Source organism: Ricinus communis, chromosome 5, assembly GCF_019578655.1.
Source record: "Ricinus communis isolate WT05 ecotype wild-type chromosome 5, ASM1957865v1, whole genome shotgun sequence".
NCBI classification, from domain to species: domain Eukaryota; kingdom Viridiplantae; phylum Streptophyta; class Magnoliopsida; order Malpighiales; family Euphorbiaceae; genus Ricinus; species Ricinus communis.
Window position 1 is genome coordinate 8583789 of NC_063260.1, and position 22561 is coordinate 8606349.

General features: G+C 33.1%; 3 protein-coding genes across 6 annotated transcripts; 2 read left to right on the forward strand and 1 right to left on the reverse strand.

The window, feature by feature from the left end:
* Positions 1–242: 242 nt before the first annotated feature.
* Positions 243–7141, reverse strand: LOC8283443 (ARF guanine-nucleotide exchange factor GNOM). 3 transcript variants are annotated; one of them, XM_002529969.4, is made up of 3 exons: positions 6679–7141; positions 4936–5735; positions 243–4375 (listed from the first exon to the last, which is right to left on the reverse strand). In XM_002529969.4, exons 2-3 carry the CDS (start codon positions 5665–5667, stop codon positions 755–757), a joined length of 4353 nt encoding a protein of 1450 aa, XP_002530015.2. In that variant the 5' UTR covers positions 5668–5735; positions 6679–7141; the 3' UTR covers positions 243–754. The 3 variants fall into 3 exon arrangements, with proteins under 3 accessions (XP_002530015.2, XP_015581385.2, XP_048230172.1); XM_015725899.3 differs by having other exon boundaries at positions 4936–5756; XM_048374215.1 differs by lacking the exon at positions 6679–7141 and having other exon boundaries at positions 4936–5279; positions 5377–5516.
* Positions 7142–8965: 1824 nt separating this feature from the next.
* LOC8283434 (CSC1-like protein HYP1) lies at positions 8966–15453 on the forward strand. 2 transcript variants are annotated; one of them, XM_002529970.3, is made up of 10 exons: positions 8966–9430; positions 9537–9692; positions 10694–10757; positions 10849–11058; positions 11610–11798; positions 12406–12704; positions 13046–13322; positions 13953–14228; positions 14470–14703; positions 15091–15453. In XM_002529970.3, the coding sequence occupies exons 1-10, from the start codon at positions 9141–9143 to the stop codon at positions 15247–15249; spliced, it is 2154 nt and encodes a 717-aa protein (XP_002530016.2). In that variant the 5' UTR covers positions 8966–9140; the 3' UTR covers positions 15250–15453. The 2 variants fall into 2 exon arrangements, with proteins under 2 accessions (XP_002530016.2, XP_048230554.1); XM_048374597.1 differs by having other exon boundaries at positions 12406–12575.
* A 3847-nt stretch (positions 15454–19300) lies between these two features.
* Positions 19301–21677, forward strand: LOC8283435 (ethylene-responsive transcription factor ERN1). Its single transcript, XM_002529971.4, has one exon. It carries the CDS (start codon positions 20209–20211, stop codon positions 21433–21435), a length of 1227 nt encoding a protein of 408 aa, XP_002530017.1. The 5' UTR covers positions 19301–20208; the 3' UTR covers positions 21436–21677.
* Positions 21678–22561: the final 884 nt, after the last annotated feature.

A 22561-nucleotide genomic window follows, 5' to 3' on the forward strand; every position in this document is an offset into this window, starting at 1 on the left:
AAAATAAAAACTAGTATATATGTACAATTACAGAAACAACTGAAGAAAGAAAACAACTTCTATGTTAGAATTAGAACTCAATGGCAAGCTCACACACATAACTAAATGCACGATGTACATAAAAGAAAAAGAAATTTAAGAATTTAAATCCTCGTGGTCATGACAGACAAATCTACGAAACTCGAAAAGACAGAATATGTTTAAACAGAACTCAAAATTCTATACAAACTATATGCATGAAATTTCCAAAATCCCAAGAGAAACTGTGTATTCTGATAGCAAATTATGTGACACCAAGTATACAAAACATAATGGTGCAAAACGTTGCTTTTTGGTACAGTGATTTAATAAGCAGGTAACAGAAGTAGAAAAAAAATTTATGCAGAGATATTCTATCTATTCAGTCCCTCTGGTAGAAGCAAAAGGGGACTTCAATGCACTCTCAAACACTAACCACTCCTTGTGACTTCATAGAGTGCAAAACAAAAAAGTATCAATTCCTCTAAAAGAATAAGATGCCCAAGCAAAAATTGTTGAATAAAAAGCTCTCATGTGTGCTTAACCTCGTATCTGGTCTTGTGAAATTCTGAAGCTTCTCAACTGTTAATATGGGATGGCCAGCTCTAGAAGGCTGCTTCCTGCCTTTCGTTCAAACAACTGGTGCAGCTGATTCGAAGCAGGACCATTATTGAGGTGCTACAATTCCAAAATAAAATCAGAGTATAATCTGCAACTCTCTACCCTAAAATTAGTCTCACACTGTCGACTCGCTAGATTGAGCAGGTACATTCTGCTCCGGATGAATTTGCTCTAATTCATGATCTGGAAACACTTCTGATTGCAAAGATGGGCATATATTCTTCACATGCAACCACGTCAACTGCCAAAAACTGTCCCCACCAATATCATCGCTTGGCAAGAGAACTCCTGTTGTCTTCATCACAAACAGGATGTTCTTGAGAAGCTCAGGGACTAATTCATATATCTTCTCACTATGTTTTCCTCGGAATTTCACCTTCATGTATCTCTCCATACGATTAAGGACTCCTAACCATAGTCTACAGAAGGACGGTTGCTGTGACAGATCATGCAATTGCTGTAAGTATGCTTTTGTCATTAGTTTCATGGCCAATACAAGTGTTTCCTCCATTTTCCGATAATTCTTTGGAGAGCTCTCCAGTGAAATGTCCAACAAGTCATCAAGCAATGTGAAGATCACAAGATCAAAACACTGAAACCACAGAGCGTTTGGAAGGTGAATCCCATCCACTCCTGCCATAGACCTCTGCAACATTAGAATAGCATGGTTCCTCACCTCTTCTCTATGATCCAGACACACTTTCCTCATCCCTTGCACCAGCCTCAGCCACATTTCTCCAATATCTTGACTCACTTTCATAGCAGCCTCCTGCCCCACTGCAATCTTAGCCTCAGAAGACCATCTTGTCAGACAAACAACAGAACCTGCCATCATATTTAGGGCAGAAACAGACCGGTCAACATCCCCCAATCGAGATTCAGCAAACTGTCTTGCAGCATCAACACAAAGGATATAGTTGGATGGCAAAAGGTATGCCCCATTAGACATGATAAATGTTAGCGTCTCAAATCCAGTTTCTGACGCTTCTGGATGTCGAGCTGTGATGGACAGGAGGGAGGTGATTGTACGCCAACCAACATGAGATCTGATATGACTGGCATTTGCTTTTACCAGACGCATAACTTCTTGTGTGATTTGTTCACAATAAGCATCAGCAACACGCGCATCAAGTTTCAATATTAGCTGCAATGACTTGAGGAGTTCATCTGATAGGTTTTCCTTATAGGGAAGTAACCGCTGGCATATCTTAAGGAGCCCAAACACGGCCCTTTCCACCAGAGTGCATGGCATTATGGTTGATTGAACAACATTGGATATATGCTCATAAACGTCTTGCCAAATAAGCATGATCCTATCCCTATTATTGAGTGTAATTGCAATCATCAACTCCAAGCAGAACGCTGCAGCACCTTCATCTTCCATAGGACTAGTTCCCTTACCTAGACGGCTAGCAGCCAGGATAAGTGACCTCACAAGCTGCAACAAAGACTCAGCTTGGAGGAATTTACTCTCTGTGAATATACTATCAATGTGGCAACTATGTATGGTTTCACGAGTTAACTGATGAGCAGCAATCTGTTCCTCTGTTGGCAGTGACCTTGGCTCCTCCATATCAAAAGATAAGAGCTGGCTGAACCGGCCCATCAAACCGCCAGATGATTTCCGAGGAGTTGTCCCAGATGGTGTGTGGGATAAGGAAGAAACTGGGGAAGGCTTTACCCTCTCCAGGTCAGATGAGAGCTCGATATCATCAGCTGCATCACTAGCAAGCTGAGCAGGTAGAAGGCCAAGCCTGTGAAAGCTCAAGACACAATCCAATATGTTTTTCCAGCTAGAGCGGATGTAATCACCGTATCGGTTTGCAATAGTGAAAACTGTTGTAGTTGCCATCCTTGCTTTAGTGTCATCTCCAAATGTCAAAATAGCATCATCAACAGACAACGAAGTCATGTGGGTAGTGAATTTGCAGAGAGAAACAACCAAATCATCCAATACCTCATCCAAATGATAGGATGCAGAAAATTTGGCAATTGCCAAGAATCCATCGACACATGAATTTAAAACCTCTTCATGCTCTGTCTGATCAAAAACCACTGACATAGCAGCAATTGTGGGACCTGACAGGATAATAAACATGTCATAGTCGAGGAGGGCTCTAGAACCACAAACAATGAAAGGACTTGTAATTTTGGATTTGTGCAGTACATTAATCCAGCGACCTGATGTCATCAACGGAAGACCAGCACCTTGTTCAGGAATCATCTGGATTTCATTTTCACAGATTGAACGATACAGATCTGAAAGGTATTCTCGAGGAAAATCTTTCCCTCCATTAGTGCGTCGATTGTTGCGGATAAAATCTTCTTCAGTCATCTTTTTCTTAACTTGTACATTGTGTTGGTCTGTATTAAGCAGTATAAGTGAATAAGACAAGACAAGAGCAGCATCCTTGTCTGCCAATACCTGAGGGGACTGCTCATAATATCTCTCAGCAAATGCTTCAAGTACCCTCTGTATTTTCTGTGACTCTCCAGGCAATCTGAAAGTTCCTAAGAAAAGACGCAATGCAGTATCCAAACTCATTCCTCGAAAATCAAAAGTTCCAGCAAATTCCTGAAGCACCTGAATACAGAAGTCATCATGATTTCCTAGATAATCTCCAATGAGACTCTTATCTAACCCAGCTGTGTACCGGAAAAAGGATGCTACACTCTGAGGCTGAAGCTTCTCAGGCAACAGATGCATTCCCTGGAGAAACTCTAGACCCTTCTTAGGATCCCGGTTAAAGTGATCTACACCAATCATCAATGTTCTCTTAATGCTTCTCATCTTACGGACATGTGGAATCCAATAATTAGGGTCTGTATTGCTTTCACTTTTCATTGTCCAGAATGAATTATGTCCCTCAAGATCTACTGACGTCTCTTCCGAAAGTGACAACTCATTGCCCATCCGATCAGCCATACACTTAATCATGGATATCAGACCATCTAGTGCAACAACATGCATTGCTGACAAAGGTCCATTTACTGGAAATGCACTCTTTGATAGCAGGTTAGCCAGGTCTTCAAACAGATTACTGCAGGTTATGTCACAATCAAAATTAGCATACATTTCAGCCATGAAAGCCTGCTGCCTGCAGAGGTCAACTAGAGCCTCCATGGCAACCTCCTGCAGTTGATATGAAGAACCATGTTTGCTTTGTGCTATCCTCAAAAGCACACAAGAGAAGAAAGATTCAAACTGTACTTTCAGTTCAATACGCAAATGATGGTACAGATTGAGAACTATGCTGCATACTGTTGAAAGAATTAGTGGACTCATTGACAGACCAAACTGCATTAGATTACGAAACAATTCGTCTTGAATTAAACATAGCAATGCTGGGTGTTTGCTGAATGAGGGACCACCCAATTCAATGGCTGAATTAATTAAACCCAAAGCAAATAGAGGAACATCTTCATCATATGCAATAGGATTTGATCTAGGACCAACTTCAATATGCTCAACGACATTCAGAAGAGAACACAGAAAATGAAAAATCTCTACCATGCAAGGGACTCCAAAAGGCTCCATCATAAGTTTCTCACCATTTTCAGCAGACTCCATCCCATTACTAACCTCTATCTTGTTTTCATCCTTCCCACTCTCTCTCTTACCCATGCGAACACCTGGAGCATCCCCAATTGATAGTTGACCATCACCTTCAACCCCGATTTCTCCATTCTCTGGCTGTTTACTTCCAGAAGTTTTGTCCTTGACCAGTGTATCAACCTGCATAAAAAGATGAACTTCATAAACCAACAAGGAAGATATGCCAATCTCAGCAGCCAATAGGCTTACTGAGGCTGCTCAACTTGGAACTTATATAATCATAACGTTCATACAAGGTTTCATGCCTGAACTACTTGTTGCAACTAGCGACTGATTAAAATATATTTAGATCTCTAAACCAAATAGTTTCTCTTTTGGTAGACATGCTGAAGTTAAAGAAACTACGGCAGTGATAAAAAGAAAACTCCTATTACAGCCTGCCTGCCTGCCTGGTCTGAAGGCTGAACTCCAGAAAGCTTAACTCAAAGGCCAATCTAAAGCCTCTGAAACACACATAGAATAGTTTTCTTGTTGGTAAAATTCTCTCTCAGTGGCCTTGGATCAACTGGCATAAACCCAATAAACAGTCCGGTTTTGATTAAATAAATGATTCATACACAACATATGTCCATCTTGTTTGTGTTTGTCGTCTCCCAGAATTGAGAAGGAAATGTTTTTGCCGAAATTTTCATGTACTCCAGATTGATATCAAAGAGTAAAAGTGTTCCCTGAATCCTTACCTCTCTGTCAATAGATGAGCTTCCACTAGTCAATTTGTCTTCATTGTTCTCTATATCATGTAGGTGAGAAAAAATACATCTAACTAATTCATGCATTGTATGGCGAGCAATCCTCTGCAATAATTCTCCTTTGGAGCTTGCTTGATGAACAACCCGAAAACATGTATTAACTATATTGCATACATGTTGATTACTCAACTTGACTGATGCTTTACTTTTCATGCATGCCAAGAGAACCTGAAGAATTTTCATCAGCACCACTTCTTCAGAGGCTGGATCAGTCACCTCAAAGCGACAGGTTGTCACAGCATCAACAATCAGATGCATAGCCTCTGCCACATTGACTGTATTAACATCAAGCAAATCAAGAGTTAATATTTTGTACACGGAAGACAAAGCAACTCCTGTGATTGGTGCACCAGTTTCATCAGAACAAATTACATCCAGAAATGGCTGGAGATAGATGGCTGGGTTGATACTGTGCCACTTATGCTGCCATGAAAAGATCTGTTTCCGTAATTCTTTCAAGGAGTGAATGAGAGTGTGCTCCAGTTGATCATCATCCGTGACATAGCGAACTCCCCACCTTACATTTCTCCTCATCACAGCCAGAACGGCTCCTATTTCAGAGTTAACCATGCATGCTACGGCACCTTTAGTAGATATTACAGGACAGTCACAGAATTCTCTCTGAAATGAATTTATTTCTGACTGCAGATTCAGATGCCCCATACTTTTTCCAGTGTCTTTATATTTCCACTAAAACATGCAGCCAGAACTACAAAAGAAGGCGCCAAAACCTGGAGAAATTTTCCAGTTTACTGTGAAAAAAGATTTAATCAAATTGTAACAGTTTATACTCACCAAAAAGGAATCAAGAAACATTTCTTAATAAAAATAATCTTGTCAGCAACACCATCTAAAAACTCAGAAGTGATATGATATGGATTTAAAGTTTACACGTTGCAACCTTTAATATTCTTTCAGGAAAAAGGTTAAGATCATCAGCACATTCTTATCCCATTAGGTGAAGCCTGAAGAATAGCAGTTCTACAAATGCAATCCAAGCAATACTTCATGAGAATATCCAATATCACAAAAATATCGACATGAATTCTAAAGTTTCAATGATAAGCATCAGTAAATAATCTTAAAACCCCATATTATCCTCTCACTTAAACATTTGACTGTCATGACTTCTCAGGTGGCTAGAGGAAGTACACATTTCACTGATATAGCCATTGCTTGAATGTGTAACAACTATACAAGCCCTTGGCTTTAATCAATTTTGAAATTGAGTCATGAAACAAAAAGAAAGAAAGAAAATCTTAGCCAATCCACAAGAAAACACAACCAAATTCAACTGTAAGCAGACAATTTGATTTTAGTACGCAATTAGCCCTAAGACCAATAATCCACAATTCAATAAGTATCTATCCTCAAGACCCAGAAACTAAATTGTTTTCACTGATTATCTTCCTTTAGCACACAAAAACAATAAAAGAAACAAGATCCCAATTGAGCAATAAATGCACAAACCAATACCCAGAAAAAGAAAATTCAAAAAGAAAGGGGAACAAGATCCAATCCAACCCAAGAACCAATAAAATGCAAACGGAAACAGAGACAAGCATGAACTAAAGCTGGAAACCACGACTAATAAACATAAGATTCTTTCCCAAACAGCATAAAATGAAGAATTGTCAATTGAAACAATAGATCAAAAGAGAAAAGAGAGTGTACCTTAAAATAAAAGAACAAAGTTGATCCTCGAGATTGGTCTTTTTCTTTTAATGGGTTTTAATGTTAGATTCGGAGAGTGTAGTGACAGGTGATGCAACAGAGGACATTAGTAAAGAAAAGAAATCATACATATAATTTTAAAGTTCTGTGATGTCATTTCAAATGGATTTTGAGAAATCGTTCAACTTCACAGCAAGAGACAGATCTCTGCTTCTTTGAGTTTGGGCTTGAGCCGTTTTTTTTTTCTTTTTCTTTTTCTTTTGGCTCGTTTAAAACGAAACGTTCTTTGTTATTTTCTCTGTCCTCTCCTTTTCGCACAAGATTATAAACTCAAATACTATAGCTTAGCTCAGTTACACATTGCTAGAGCTGGATCCTAATCTTATTATATATTTATATATATTTTTTTCAAATTTGTATTATATCTTAATTTCATTTTCATCATTCTTTTATCTATTTCTATTTCTTTTCAAATTTGTATTATATCTTACTAGATTTAGTTAATAGTTTTTGGTTAATTATGATTATCTATATTTTCATAAATGGATAGTGAATTTCAAAAAGAAATTATTGGGGAATGAAATCAATATTTCTTCTAATAATTTGAGAACGATGGTCTTGTTTGTTTGTTCCTATTTTATGTTATGGTTATGTAATTATGTTAGACAAAAGCATCTTATACTTTATGGTTTGAAGTTTGTAATGTTTTTGTGTTGGAATTGATTTGGTTAAAATTTGTAATTTTTGGATTTGCATTATGGATGAATGATATCTAAGTGTTAGCTAAAATGCAAATAAAGGGACAAAAAAAAAAAAAAAGGAATATGGAAATGGTGGTGATGATGAGGTGGCAGTGTGAGTGTCCATAATTTTGTGAGAATAATAGGTTTGAGGGCAATGATGATGCCACTCTTCTCTCCTAATCACACCCACCAAAGACTTACAACATACATATACTATTTAGATTTTCATACAACTACTTCAGTGCTATCTAATTCTTATTATCTATTTTTATTTTTATTCTAAAAGTTTTCAAGACAATTGCTACTTTATATGTAAGAATGATTCTAATTCTTCAACTGTAAAATGTTTTATTGTAATTCTTAAATTGTGAACATATTCTTAATTAATTTTTAACAATATTTATATTTTTCATTTAGAGATTTTTATTATATATTTTATATTTTCCAAATAAATAAATTTGTTGGTGTAATTTAAAGATATAAAAACTATAAAACCCTTATGTTAAAAACATTATGCAAATAACGACAACCACATATTTAAATTAAAGAACTAGAAAACATTAAAAATCTTAAATACTAGTTAAAAATATAATTGTATTTATTTCCTAAAATAAAATCTAGTAACGTTTATTAATTAAATTATATTAAAATAAACATCAAAATAATATAAAACAAATTCAATAAATTAAATTTATAAAATAGAATAACATACAAATAAATATACTAAAAATATAACAACTAGACACTATAAATATGCTAAATATATACTAACTAGATTCTAAAATATATATTAATTATATATCAAAATACTTAGATATACTATATATTTATACTTATATATTTAATATATACTTTTTATTATATAATTTTTTTAAAATATGTTTAAAATAGAATTGATATATATGTGAAATAAATCATATACTAAAATATATGATATATATACCAATCTATAAATTTTATGCCATTTATAGTAATTTTTTACTTGTGTTTTTAAAGATATAAATGTCTAAATATATTATATATAAGAAATATATATTAAAATAAGTAGAATGTCCACAATATTAAATAAATACTGATATTATATCTATTGCTATTAAAAAATTTAAAATTAAACTAGATTTTAAATAAATTTAAATTTTGATTAAAATAGAATACCTAATTTCAATTTATTGTATTTTTGTAAAATTTCAACTTATTATATTTTTAAAGAATTTTTTTTATGATATTTCTGAAAAATACCATTTACCTTTTGAGAAAAGGGCTATGCTTATAACTATAAGCCCCTATTTTTTAAAAAGTATTTCCAGAAGGCATTTCTTTTTAACAAAATCAGTCCATTAAACTCCTTCTATGACATTACTTTTAACTTAAAGGACGGAATTAAATTGAGAAATGCTAAATGGTTGTATTTTCTTTTATTTTTTGTTTTTGCAATTAAATATGATAACGCCTATTTTTAATATTAAGTGAGATAACTATGAGGGCAAATATTGTAAATTCAGTAAATAATTCTGTTAATAATAAAATAAAATAAAAACCAACAAACAAAAAGTACTTGCTTTCTTTCTCTTTACTACTGCAAGCTCTAACAGTACAAGCAAACCGACCTCCCTTTCCTCCTCCGTTTCTGGCGCACAAAATCCACACGTTCCTCTTTCTCTTTAATTCAATCGCTCCCCTTATGTTCTGTACTTTCTTTTGTAACGAAAAAGAAAAAAAATGATACTTTCAGCACTGTTAACATCCGTAGGAATCAATCTTGGACTCTGTTTCTTGTTCTTTACTCTCTACTCTATACTTAAAAAACAACCTTCAAATCGTTACGTTTACGCTCCTCGTTTAGTTCGTAGTCAGAAATCTAATCAACAGTTACAGGGAAATGAATTCGACTTAGAAAGACTGTTACCTTCTGCTGGTTGGGTGACAAGAGCTTGGCAGCTCACTGATGATCACCTCATTTCGATTTCTGGATTGGATGCTCTTGTTTTTGCACGCATTTTTTATTTTGGGTAGTTCTTGGAATTTCTAGTTTTGTTATGGATGTCTGATTTTTGTTTGTATTTTTTTTATTGAATTTATTATTATTATTACAATTTTATTTTTTTGTGAATGCAGCTTGAGGGTGTTTGCATTTGGTGGGATTGTTGGGATATTTGTTCTTCTTCCAGTTAATTATTTAGGGAATCAGCTTAATCGCGATAATTTTTATGATTTACCAAACAAGTCTTTGGATTCTTTTAGTATTTCCAATGTTGATGATGGCTCAAACTGGTAAGTGTTACTTGCTCAATTTTGAATCGCTACATTATGTTACTAATTAAAAATATATCTAGACTAATCGATTATTTCATAGACTGACTTTCATGGTTTTGGGTCGTCTAGAATTCATGGGAGGTGAAAGTCAGCACATAGGAATTACTGCGCAAATGAGGAATGTTTTGTGTTAACTTGTTATAGGTGATATATAGTGGCAACTGAGTGACTTTCCTCTTCTTTTGGCTTTTGTTTTGCATAATACAACTGTGAGTAAGAAAGTGATGGTGTGTGCAAATTTAGGTTGAAGATGGAACATAGGAGTGGCTCATAGTCGTTAGAAGCCTCACCTTTATGGATAAGCAACAATTCACTTAGGTTACATTTGTAGACATTGGAATTAGGAATTAAATGCAGTTCTTGTTGCTCAAACAAAGAAAAAAAGAAATGCAGTTCTTGGAACACGGTTCTCTTTTCTTGTTTGGTATAAGAATCCAATTTTTTTTTTTTGGAAATAACAGCTACTTGTATGTTTATTTTCTAATAATACCATCAAATTTAGTTGGTTATCTCAAAATTAATTTGGATAGACATTCATTTTCATTTCCAAGGTATACTATATATGACCTAAGTAATCTGTAAATTTTGAAGTTGGTTAAAAGTTGAAACTCTTTTTGAACGCCCAGCACCAGGTGACCCTAATTCTAGACCCACTGTGTTGCTTCTGCAATAACACTTATATCAATCTTCGTCTTCTACCTTAGTTCAAAATACTTTCCTTATCATTTTTATCCTTTTGCAGTGCTCCTAATTTTTCCCCTTATCTTGTACTGACTTCACTATGGCTGTTCAGTCTCCTGTTTCATTTTTGAGATACCTGTTTTTCATGATTGCCATTGTAGTCATTACCGGGTTTTCCTTTATATATATATATATATATATATCCTCATTGCATTTAAACAAGCATTCAGCTAATGTATGTTAAAGAACCCTGATTACTAGTTGTGGCCTTTCTCAAGGTTATGGATGCACTTTTCTGCTGCATATGTTTTTACAGGAGTTGTCTGCTATCTTCTTTATTATGTAAGTAATATTCTAATTATTTTCAAAACTTCAATTAGGCCCTTCTGGTTCATGAAAATAAAAGCTTCTCCTTGATTATGTAACTGTGCAGGAGTACAACTACATTTTCTCAAAAAGAATTGCTTGCTTCTACTCATCCAAACCTCAACCACATCAGTTTACCATACTAGTCCGTGGCATCCCTTCCTTGTCTGCTAGAAGCTTTAGTGAAGTTGTTGAGAGCTTCTTCACACAGAATCACCCTTCTACTTATCTTTCACACTCAATGATTCATCAAACAAGCAAAATTCGAGGTCTCATTGTAAGCATTGATAATGAGCTCCTGATTGATTTGTTAATTCTGCTCACAGTGAACATGCACTTTCAAAATCTTAAATATTAACTTTAATGCTTGATGGGGTTACATTGTTGCTAGTTTTTATGCCTGTAATTATCTCCTAAACCTTATTAATTATGTGTCTGTTTTAATTAGCAATAAAGGAGTGTGTATAGGACAAAAAGTTAAGAACTTGACCCAAGTTAATGACAGCTTACAATGATGCATCAAGACAATACTTGAAGTTGTTTACCTCTTCTCTTATACACAAAATTATCCCTTAGGATGGTCTACAATATTCTGAACATATTTATTCGCTGAGATTTTTTTATGTTCCTGAAACAATTAAAGGACGGATTTTTTCAGAAGAAAAAATAGCCACAATTCGCAAGCTTGGCACACTCTATTCTTCATGGACTTTGAACTTTTTTTCATAGATGTATACTTGAATTCTTTTCAGTTCTAGTTTATACATCAGCGATATTATGTGCTCTTTTACTCTCTTCCTTTGGTTACCACTGTGCTATCCCTTGCAGGATGATGCAGAGAAGCTGTATAGAAGGCTTGCACACGTTAAAACAGAAAATCATTTGCGGCAGCATTTTAAACGTGATGGCTTTTTGGGACTCTTTGGAAAAAAAGTAAATATTGTAGACCACTACGAGAAGAAATTGGAAAATTTGGAAGATAATGTGAGAATGAAGCAACGTTCCTTGGCAGGAGAGGTACGTGACATCTGTTTGGCATATACATAAAATTGTTCCGGTTCCTTTTATCAGTAACTTAATTATGATACAAGAGGAAAGAATTTCAGTGTCTTGGTATTAGTTAGCTTTTAACTTAATAACCTTCAATAAGGCCATTCTCGAATGCAATTATTGCCAAAGGAGGTTCTTAGAGGTTTATATACATATGATTCTGAAGTTTGGATAAAGTAACTGCTCTCAGGACTTATGCATTGGACCTCTATGAGTTGATGCTTGTTAGATACTGAGTTAAGTGACTAAATTAATGCATTGGATTGTTTTGGAGGAAAAAACGCTAATATGTATCATGTATATCTTATCCATGTGACTAAATTAAGACTCTTTGTGATTGCCAAAAGATTATATACAAATGCATATTTTTAGAGTACTTGTAACTTTGTAAATTCTGGTTCACTGTGTTTGCATGTTCTTGTTGACTTTTACACTCTTATGATGCTGTCTTTAGAAGTATGCAAAAGCTCTTGTGCAAAACCTGATTATGTTGAATTTTCTTGTAAATATCTTTTATGTCAACAAAAGGATGAAGGTGAAACTTATTTTTCCATTATGCCTTCAAATTTCTCAGAAAGTCCCAGCTGCTTTTGTGTCATTCAAGTCACGTTTTGGTGCTGCAGTAGCTCTACACATCCAACAGGGGGTCAATCCCACAGAGTGGGTGACTGAGCAAGCTCCTGAGCCTCAAGATGTACACTGGTCTTTCTTTTCTGCGTCATTCCTAAGAAGATGGATCTACAAGTTGGTTGCAGTTTTCGCATTTCTAATTCTTACAATTTTGTTCCTTATCCCAGTTTTACTAGTACAAGGTCTTGCTAACCTATATCAGTTGGAGACCTGGTTTCCTTTCTTGAAAGGCATACTTAGTCTGTAAGTGAGATCAAACTTTTAATTGCTTATTGATTTCTTCCAAAGTCAAAGTAAGCCGGGTTTCTTTGGGGGCAATTAAGGTTTAGAAACTTTTGATAACCTCGTGAATGTTGTCCCCTTCCTTCACAATGAATAGACGACGTCATACATATAGCACTAAAATTGATGAATTTATCTATATGTGAATAACATTAAAATCCATGAACTAAGAGTGGCAGAGGATTTATTTTTGTGATTTTGGTTCCTAGAGAGCATGAACCCAAAGAAATGAATCCTATCATTTTATACTGGTTACATCTAACATGAGATACCATACTAATATGCACTTTTTTGAATTGCAGAACTGTTGTCAGTCAACTGATTACAGGATATCTGCCTAGTCTCATTCTTCAGTTGTTCCTATTTTTCGTGCCGCCATTGATGATATTATTTTCTTCTATGCAAGGGTACATTTCCTTAAGTCAAATAGAAAAAAGTGCTTGTACCAAGGTGTTATGCTTTACTCTATGGAACATCTTTTTGGCAAATGTACTTTCAGGATCAGCTTTCTATATGGTCAATGTCTTCCTTGAGCCTAAAAAGATTCCCGAGGTACTAGCCGAAGCTGTTCCAGCTCAGGTGAGTTATCATGCAGAAATATTCTACTAATCATGCTGTTGTTAACGTATGCATGTATGTATCGTAATCCTCTTCTTATTTCCTTCTGGGCAATGGTAGTAACAGTCTACATACTTGAATAAAAAAGTCCTTAATTTAGTCAATAATATATGTACTTTAATGGAGAATACTTAGAATTCATTGGCAGTGGAAAGCTAATTAAAATCAATTTTGCTAAGTTGGATTGGTCCTTCAAGAAAAGTCCTAGAGTTAATGAATCCCGTAAAGTCATTGTTTAGAATGCTAGGCATATGAAGTCAACATGGTGAGGAAAATAAATACAAATTGAGAACTAATGAAAGAAGAAAAGGAGAGGGGGAAAGGAAAGAGAGAATTTTGTTATTCCCTAGGTGGCTATTCAGTCTAAAATTGGGTCATATTCTAACCAGAACTCTTTTCTTAAGGTTAAGATGGTACAAAGCCTACCAGGACATTATTTATTTCGTGATTATCCAATGAACAACATAAGCATTATCATGGTTAAGGATTCTTTGATGTTGGAACCACTTACTGATACTTAGCTCTGTCATGTAAGAAGAACAATTCTTTTGATGCTATGGCGAAAGTTATAATAGTTTATCTTTGGTGTAGGCTTCATTCTTCATTTCATATGTTGTGACATCTGGATGGACGAGTCTGTCATCGGAACTCTTTCGGCTGATTCCTCTAATATGCAGTTTTATAAAAAGACTATGCGCCAGAAAGGATGGTGACAAATTTGAAGTCCCATCAATTCCATACCACAGTGAAATTCCCACTGCTCTCTTCTTTGTACTTCTTGGTATAACATATTTTTTCCTTGCTCCATTGATTTTGCCGTTTCTCCTGATTTACTTCTGCCTGGGATACATCATCTTCCGCAACCAGGTAAGTAATGAAATGCCTTCTTCTGATTTTATTTTCTTCAATTTCATTTACTCTTCAGTATCAGATGCTAGTAACTTTGGTTTAGAAAATTTAAGACTCCATTTGCTGCAAGATTCTAGATGCACCTAATAATCATACAATCTTTAACATCCTGATGTTTCAATTAAATTTTTTATTTGTCTATTCTTGACAATGTCAATTTTTTTCCTCTTTTTTATTTTTTTATTTTTTTTATTTTCAGCTATTGAATGTATATGCACCTAAGTATGAAACAAGTGGGAAGTTTTGGCCAATAGTGCACTATTCTACGGTTTTTTCCCTGATACTGATGCACGTCATTGCAATTGGAACATTTGGCCTTAAGAAGCTTCCTTTGGCTTCCAGTCTCACCATTCCCCTTCCAGTTCTAACACTTCTTTTCAACGAGTACTGCCGGAAAAGGTTTCTACCCATATTTAAAGCTTATCCTACTGAGGTATGTTGTCTCATCAGTAACTCTCTCTATGTCCTAAGACTGAATGGTACTCTGATTTTGTTAATGAGGTGTTCATGCGTCCTGCTTAATTTCTATGGAATTAGGTCAAATTACTTTTGAGCTAACTAAATGGCAATAGTATTGACCTATTGGATTTTAGATTATATATAATAATGGTTTTATTGTCTGACTACACCAGGGAAATGGGAAACTAAATGCAGAGAATGCATAGTTTATACCATCGAGAAGTTACTGATGAGATGTAGCAATATTTGAGTTGCTCTATATACTGAGTTTTCTGACCATTGTTTATGGTTATAATTTCCTTAGTGAATTTTATGATATAGTGGTTGCCCTCTTGATCCTTGAATATTATGTGTTGTGCAGTGCTTAGTAACGAAAGATAAAGAAGACGAGAATGAACCAAGTATGGCCGAGTTCTACGATAAATTAGTTTCTGCTTATCATGATCCAGCTTTGATGCCAATCCAATATCCCAGAAATGTCGACAGGCAAAGCTCCCCCCTTCTTCATTCTGAGGTTTGAAATCACTGATTGTTTTTTTCTTATGAAAACCATGTATAAGATAGTTAGAAACAGCTTTTAGTGATGTTTTTAGTACTTTCCGGAACAATGTTTGTTCACGCCACAGTATAATTTGTTGTAGTTGAATGCTAATAAGAAGGTAAAATCGTACTGAACTATTTGTCAAAGGTGTAATCTTATAATATCCTGTGTGTTTTGAGTGCATTATTATGTTCTCTCAGATTGCGTCTTTCTGCATAAAGTTTTTAAACCAAAATTTTGTTCTTAGTAAACGTTGTCAAAAACCAAAAGAAAAGCTATATATATATGGCTACTATACTTCCGTGCAGCACACATAACCAAGGGATTTATTACCATTCTCACGACATATTCACATGATAAATTAACTGTGTTTGGTTTGGATTGGCATTTCCTTTAGGGGCAAGTACCCCTAGTTTCACTCTTTGACAACTTTAACTTAAGTATGTAATTATTTTTAGACAAACAAAACATTTCCGTTATAAATCGTGATAAATCTCTAATTTGTAAGGATTTAATCATCGTCACTCTAATAAGCTATCTTTATTGTATTTTATATATCTAATAATGGGAGCATAAAATTTAACATTTATAAGATTATTTTTTGACGGTCAAATCGATCTCATTGGATAAATTTTTTATTATTATTACAATAATATGATCAAACAATGAAATTAAAGTTAAGCTTTAAATTCACGTTATGAGACATGAGCAATATGGCAATAATAGTTGATCAGAGTAAATATGATTGAGTCATTATAAATCAAAACTTTTTAATAGTGAGATATTTATTTTTGCTACGAAAACACATACTTAAAATTTAAAAGGAAAAACTAACTAATAATTTCTTATACTTTTCTCTTTTTTCTTAATATTAATACTTATATATTGGCACGATTTGTTTGTGAAACAATAACATGAATTATCACTTCTTCTAGTCATAATACAATAAAAAATTTTGCTCTTATAATTTTTAGCATTACTGGAGGAGATTAGGAATACAACCCGGTCGGGCTAACTCGCAAATTACTCAAAATCAACTTGAAAATTATTTGAGATTGACTTGATGTCAATTGAACTGAGTTTGAACTCCATAATACTTCGTTCAAATCGGTGTCGCGAGCCTAATCTAGCTTAGACTTAATTGAAAAAAAACCAACTATTATGTAGAGAGTAGGATTTAAACTTACAAGGTTAATAGGATATATATAAATCTTATCCACTAAATTAATATTGATTTGATTTATTATAATAATTATAGTTAATAAAACTTTTTAATGTTAACATAAATTTATATATATTTATTAATATAAAATATTAAAACTTGGCTCGAGCTTGAGTTTTTCAAAATTCGTCTGGACTTTATTTATTTACATCGATATGACAATAACTCAGAATATCCTTTTAGTTGAAATCAATGAGTCTAATAAGGAAGGAGAGGCATCTACTTGGCTCTAATAGCTTATTATATAAGTATAATAAATTAATTGCAACTCATATTATATTATTCCCTCATATAAGGATTATTCTAATTAATAGTCTATTGAATTTGTTTGAGAAGAAGACAATTAATTAGCTGTGGGACCTCCACGTGGAGGAACAAGAATGGCAATTGACAACTTCTTTGGATGCAGCAGAATTAGATGCTTACACTTGCCTAAAAATTCCATATAACATCCCACGTGGCATAAGAATGGTTAACTTGATTTTTTATTTATTGAATAATCAATAAAACTATTATATAATAGTTAATAAACTTTGAAATCTTTTCATAATTATTAATTATTAAAGAAAGTATTGAGTTTTGGTATTTGTTATTTTAATCTTTGTAAATGATGATAAATTTGGAATCTTAAAAAATTTATTAAATATAAATAATTTTATTAGTTTGTAAATTTATATATATATATATATATATATATATATATATGTAGTTAATTTATTTTAAATACGTTAGTTGTATGATATTTATAGTTTTTCTTTAAGAATATGATATATATATATATATATATATATATATATAGTTTTATTCTTACAAATTTAATAAATAATATTTTTATTAATTCACTAAATATATTAATTTTAAAAAAGATATTATTGGAAAGGGGCTTATTTTTTTATTGATCAATGGTAGTTAACTTTAAGGATATTAAGAAAAAAACACCCTAGCAAACAGAAAAGTGAAAATTTGTCTGCATTCACTCTTTGGTCCGTCTCTGCTTTTGTTATGCCCGTCAGCCGTCAGATGATTTTCTGTTCCTACTTTTATAATCTCACAAACTCAGCCCACTTGATGTAATTCTTTTATTCATTCAAGTTTCAATGGATTATAAGACATATATTAATATAATGTATTTAATTTTTTTTACCTTCATCATCAAAGTAACACATTCCTATTCTAAACTTTATGGGTGATGATATTAATTAAATTAAATGGCATATTCAAATTTAACATTTAATACATCCAGTACTGAGCATGCCGATGCTTTTTCCGTATACTTACTTATTATAAAATTAAGATATAAATAATTAATTTAGTTAATTCAATTAAAATGAAATCACTGTACTAGTTTAATTGAGAATAACTCTAGAATTAATCATTAGTTGGTAGTATATTTCATATGACAAAAGACAAAGAAGCAAATAATGAGTTAAGAGTATTCTCAAAAGGGGCAGTGAATAAGACTAAATCCAGGGAATGTCACTGTCTTAGCTTGATCAAATAATAATAATAATAATAAGAATAATTCATCTAAAAAATCTGTTGCATGATAAGAATAATACAAAGTTTTAATATTAAGATAATACATAATTACAGTGTAATTAAATACCCTGTTAATGTCAGTTTTAGTGAAATAATTGGAGATGATCACTGTGGTGGGGCTTTGGGAAAATCGTTAGTTCTTGACTTTAAACAACAATGACGACAAAACCCATTTCATGACTAATAATCCAAAGTCATTTTCTTAACCTTTTCTCAGGCTTCAAATTTGAAAGTGACTTCTTTAATGATAGTATCAATAGCACAAATTTTTCACTGATATCAATTTATTTTATTTCTTTCTTTTTTATATCTGTTTTTTGGTTACTCGATTTTTTTTTTTAAAAAAGAAATTATATTTTAAAATATAATATATATATAACAATTTCGACCCAGCCTGAAAAGATTTCATTCATACTAAAATAGTTGAAATCTAATATCAAGAATGTGAAGAGCATTAGGCTTTGAGGTTAATAAATGATTACCATGATGAATTGGAGATGGTCAAGTTTTCTTGGTTACAAATAATTGTGGAAGCCTTCCATTATGTTCAGGTTGAAATAAAATTTCAAAATACTTTTATAAAATTTATTTGAAAATTTAGAATTTATGTGTCTAATCCAAATAAAGTTTCATTTTGAATTCGAGGTAATTAAATTTTTATAAAATTGATTGTAATAATAAATATTCAAAACATTTTTATTTGAATCAAATTTTTTATTATGGAGAGTTATCTTATAAAATTAAACTCTAATACATTCTTTCTTCTTTAAATATAAAATAAAAAATTAGTTAGATTTCTACGTTTATGGAGCCAAGCTTCGATCTCTCTTTTAATTTTAGTAAATAAATTAAAAGTTTTCATTCACTTTCTTAATTGATTTTTTAATTCTGGTAGAAAAAAAGGAAAAAAATAGAATTATTAACGTTTATGAAAATAAAAGTAAAATAAAGAGCAAAATTAAAGAATTTATTAAATTTAAATAAACTTTTTTTACTTTTTATATTTAAATATATTTCTTAAAATATTTTTTATTATAAAAAATATTAACACATGTTCTAATTACACTGAATAAGTAGATGTTTTTTAAATAAATTTCACGTTAATTAATAAATTAATATATTTTATAAAATTAAAATATCTCTTTTAATCTTATCATTTCATTTATGTTTGCTCTTTCTATAATTATTTTATTATAATTTTCAACATAACATCTATTTTATTTCATTTGAAATAAAATATATAAATCATAAAAATTTATTTATAAATAAATTACTAAAATTTATTTACAAATAAAAATGAATGCCTTAATGAATTTTTAATTTAAAGGAAAAACAAATGATTAGGTTAAATTTATGAAATTAAGCATAAGAAAAACAACAACAAAATGTTGCTAAACATTTGTACAAGTTATCCAAAGCAGCACTACAAAACTTGAAAGTGGTGTAAGTTGCTATTCTTTGGAGGATGCACCCATGTTTATATCACCATATCATATGGGTCATTTATTGGTTAGTTCAATAATTGCATTGACACTTTTATATCATAACAATAGGAAACTCACAATTAGTCTCTTTCATGATAGTGATGACTACTATGTTCTGTCACCAAATTTGCAAGTCATTTGCTTGTTAATTACCTTTCTTTTCAATTCAACAGTACTCATTTTTCTAAGATAGAGTAACCTATCCAAGCATAAATTCCTACATCAAAAATACCCCAACCAAAAAAAAAAAAAAGCCTTTAAATAAATGGCACAAGAAATAAAAGAATCAAGATACCTTTTGGGGTTTGGCTAGGTCAAACCAAAGCAAAAATAATAAAATAAAAAATAAAATAGAATAAAATCTAAAGAAAATAAAAAGAAAAATTGGTAGGAGAAAGAATATTTCCATTTGGTGCTTTCTTACTTCTCATCTAAAGAGTTTAAGAGGAACTTACATATGGTTTCAAAAGAGGCTGGAACTAAAATAAAAACAACAAAGAGATATGAACAAGGCAATATGACCATTTCAGCTCTTCATTCTCATTTGACAGCATCTTCATTCCCTCTCATATAAATTGCTAAACACAGAGTCCAGACCAACCCACCAACCAACCAAAAACAACTAAGACCTTCAGAATCTTCATAAACACTAAACAACTTGAACATACATACAGAAAGAAAAGGATTGAAGATATGGGGAGGAAGAGAAAGAGTAGTGAAACTGTTGATCAGGACAAAAACTCAAGTGAAGGAACAATGGCTTGGGATGAGATGGTGAAAGAAGCTGCTGAGGCAGCTGCATTAGGAGGTGTCAGGAGAGCTAGAAAAAGATTTGTTGGTGTCAGACAAAGGCCATCAGGAAGATGGGTTGCTGAGATTAAAGATACTATACAAAAAATAAGAGTGTGGCTGGGCACTTTTGATACTGCTGAAGAAGCTGCCAGAGCTTACGATGAAGCAGCATGCTTGCTTCGCGGTGCGAATACAAGAACAAATTTCTGGCCCTGTTCTCCGTCTTCTTCAACAACTCCTGCTCTTCCTTCAAAGATTACTAATCTTCTTCTTCAAAGACTCCAAGCAAGGAACAATTCTTCAGCTTCTGTGACGACCTCTCTGCCTAATAATGAACAAGAAAAGCCAGAAGTTGAGGAATATAGAACAGAAGCAACAAATTTCTTAGACACCCAATTTACTGACTTCCTTAACGATCCTGAAGATTATTATGCTGCTTGTAATGATAATATAAATGGTGCTATTGATTACATGACAAGTAGTCTCGAGTCATGTTTAACAGAGAAAGAAGATAGCACTAGCGGAGGGAAAGAACCGGAGTTTGATTATAATTGCGGTGATTACGACATAACACAGCCTTGTAGTGGTGATAATGGTAATAACTCAGGAGGTGAAGCTGAAGAAGATGGTGAAGAAGAAGAAGAAGAAGAAGAAGGGATTGACACAGGGAGCCTGGATTTCCAATTTGTTGATGATCATGTTGAATCATCTTGTTACTACTCTGCTTTTGATATTGCTGAAGAGATTGAGGAGCCAGTTGAGGCAGAAAACTATGGAGATGATCCTTCAATGCTTAGAGAAGCAATGAAGAGAATGAGATATGAGAGGAAGTTCTCAGCTTCTCTTTATGCCTTCAATGGTATCCCGGAGTGCCTAAGGCTGAAGATTGGATCAGGAAATGTAATGGCAAGAGAAAGGTCTGCCCAATTAACAAATCTTCGAAACGCTTGTAACAAGAAGAAAGAGGGAAGGAAAGCAGAAGTAGAAGTGACGGAGAAGAAACAGGAGGAGAAGCTGCAAAGGTCAAGCGAAATGGGGTCTTCAGATTCCTCTTCTTCTTTGAGCAATGATGGTGAATTGTCACTTTGGAGCTCACTTGATCTTCCACCAATCTGCTTTGTTAACTAATTCCAATTGTAGGATCTTCATTTCATTTGATAAGCATTTCATAATCTTTTTCACAAAATCACAGTTCAATCCACTTCAGGAAAATTCTCATCATTAGTTGTATGTTCTGAAATAGATCAACACAAACTCTTTGATCTTCTCTCGTGTTCATCAGTTGTAAAACAACACATAGGACTTATGTACCATTTGAAGCTTTGTTGTAGCACTTCAAGTGTAAGCAAAAATGAAGAATATCTTTCCTATTTTTCTGTCTGAATTATTACATTGTCACGATGTCTTTCAGGGTTTTTGTGGATTATTTTTCTTCAATTACAATTCTTATCGGCCAGTCAGCAAATCGAAAGATCAAAGAAAGTTACTGCGTTGATTTCAGGATACCAAACTTGTACTTTTAATATGTAGATATACAATTTTCTTTTCCCCCTTTCCTGTTAACATTTATTGTTCTTTCTCATTAAGATCTCCTTGTGGAGGTGAAAAAAGGTACGTCTGCCTTAATTTAAAACTAGTTGAAATAAAATTAGCAGCAACAAAAGCTTGAACTGTGTGTGATGTTCCACTCCCATTTGCTATTTCCTGTATTTGTATTAGCAATGTAGAGAATAGAAAATCCTTTGGTTGATTTTTAGTTATACTTGCTTTTGAACAGAATGGCTCTTTTCTAGTAAAAAAAAATTTCTTTAAGAAAAAAAAAAAAAGGGACAAAAAGAACACGTGGAAATCCAAATTCAATTCCAAACAAGTGGGATCTCATGCAATTAAGGTGCTTCCTAGTCCAACATTTCCCAAATCTTTTGGCAGAAGAACGTGATGGCCTTTATGCTAGTCAATCATTTTGCAGACTAGTAAATCCTTCTAGCATAAAAGATTATATCCACCCCTTCAAACAATTATCTATAGCTAGTTATTTTCCGAATTACCTCGCACCTGCCAGTGCCACCCCACAATTTCCAGGAGGGCACTCAGTGAAAAACCATGAGAAAATGCAAATGAGAACTGGTTAAAGCAACTAGTGATTACTTTGTTCAGCACAAAATTGTTCCAAAACTGAGCAATTAGTCCTGTTCTTTTGTTGATTACAAAAACTATATCCAGACATGCACAAAAATCGTAAGATTAATTACAA

Coding starts and splice junctions, on each gene's coding strand:
- LOC8283434 (XM_002529970.3), top strand. CDS start 9,141: ATGATACTTTCAGCACTGTTAACATCCGTAGGAATCAATCTTGGACTC. Junction 13,323..13,952: donor CCGAAGCTGTTCCAGCTCAG/GTGAGTTATCAT, acceptor TCTTTGGTGTAG/GCTTCATTCTTCATTTCATA. Junction 14,229..14,469: donor ACATCATCTTCCGCAACCAG/GTAAGTAATGAA, acceptor TTTTATTTTCAG/CTATTGAATGTATATGCACC.
- LOC8283435 (XM_002529971.4), top strand. CDS start 20,209: ATGGGGAGGAAGAGAAAGAGTAGTGAAACTGTTGATCAGGACAAAAAC.
- LOC8283443 (XM_002529969.4), bottom strand. CDS start 5,667: ATGGGGCATCTGAATCTGCAGTCAGAAATAAATTCATTTCAGAGAGAA. Junction 4,376..4,935: donor GCTCATCTATTGACAGAGAG/GTAAGGATTCAG, acceptor CTTTTTATGCAG/GTTGATACACTGGTCAAGGA.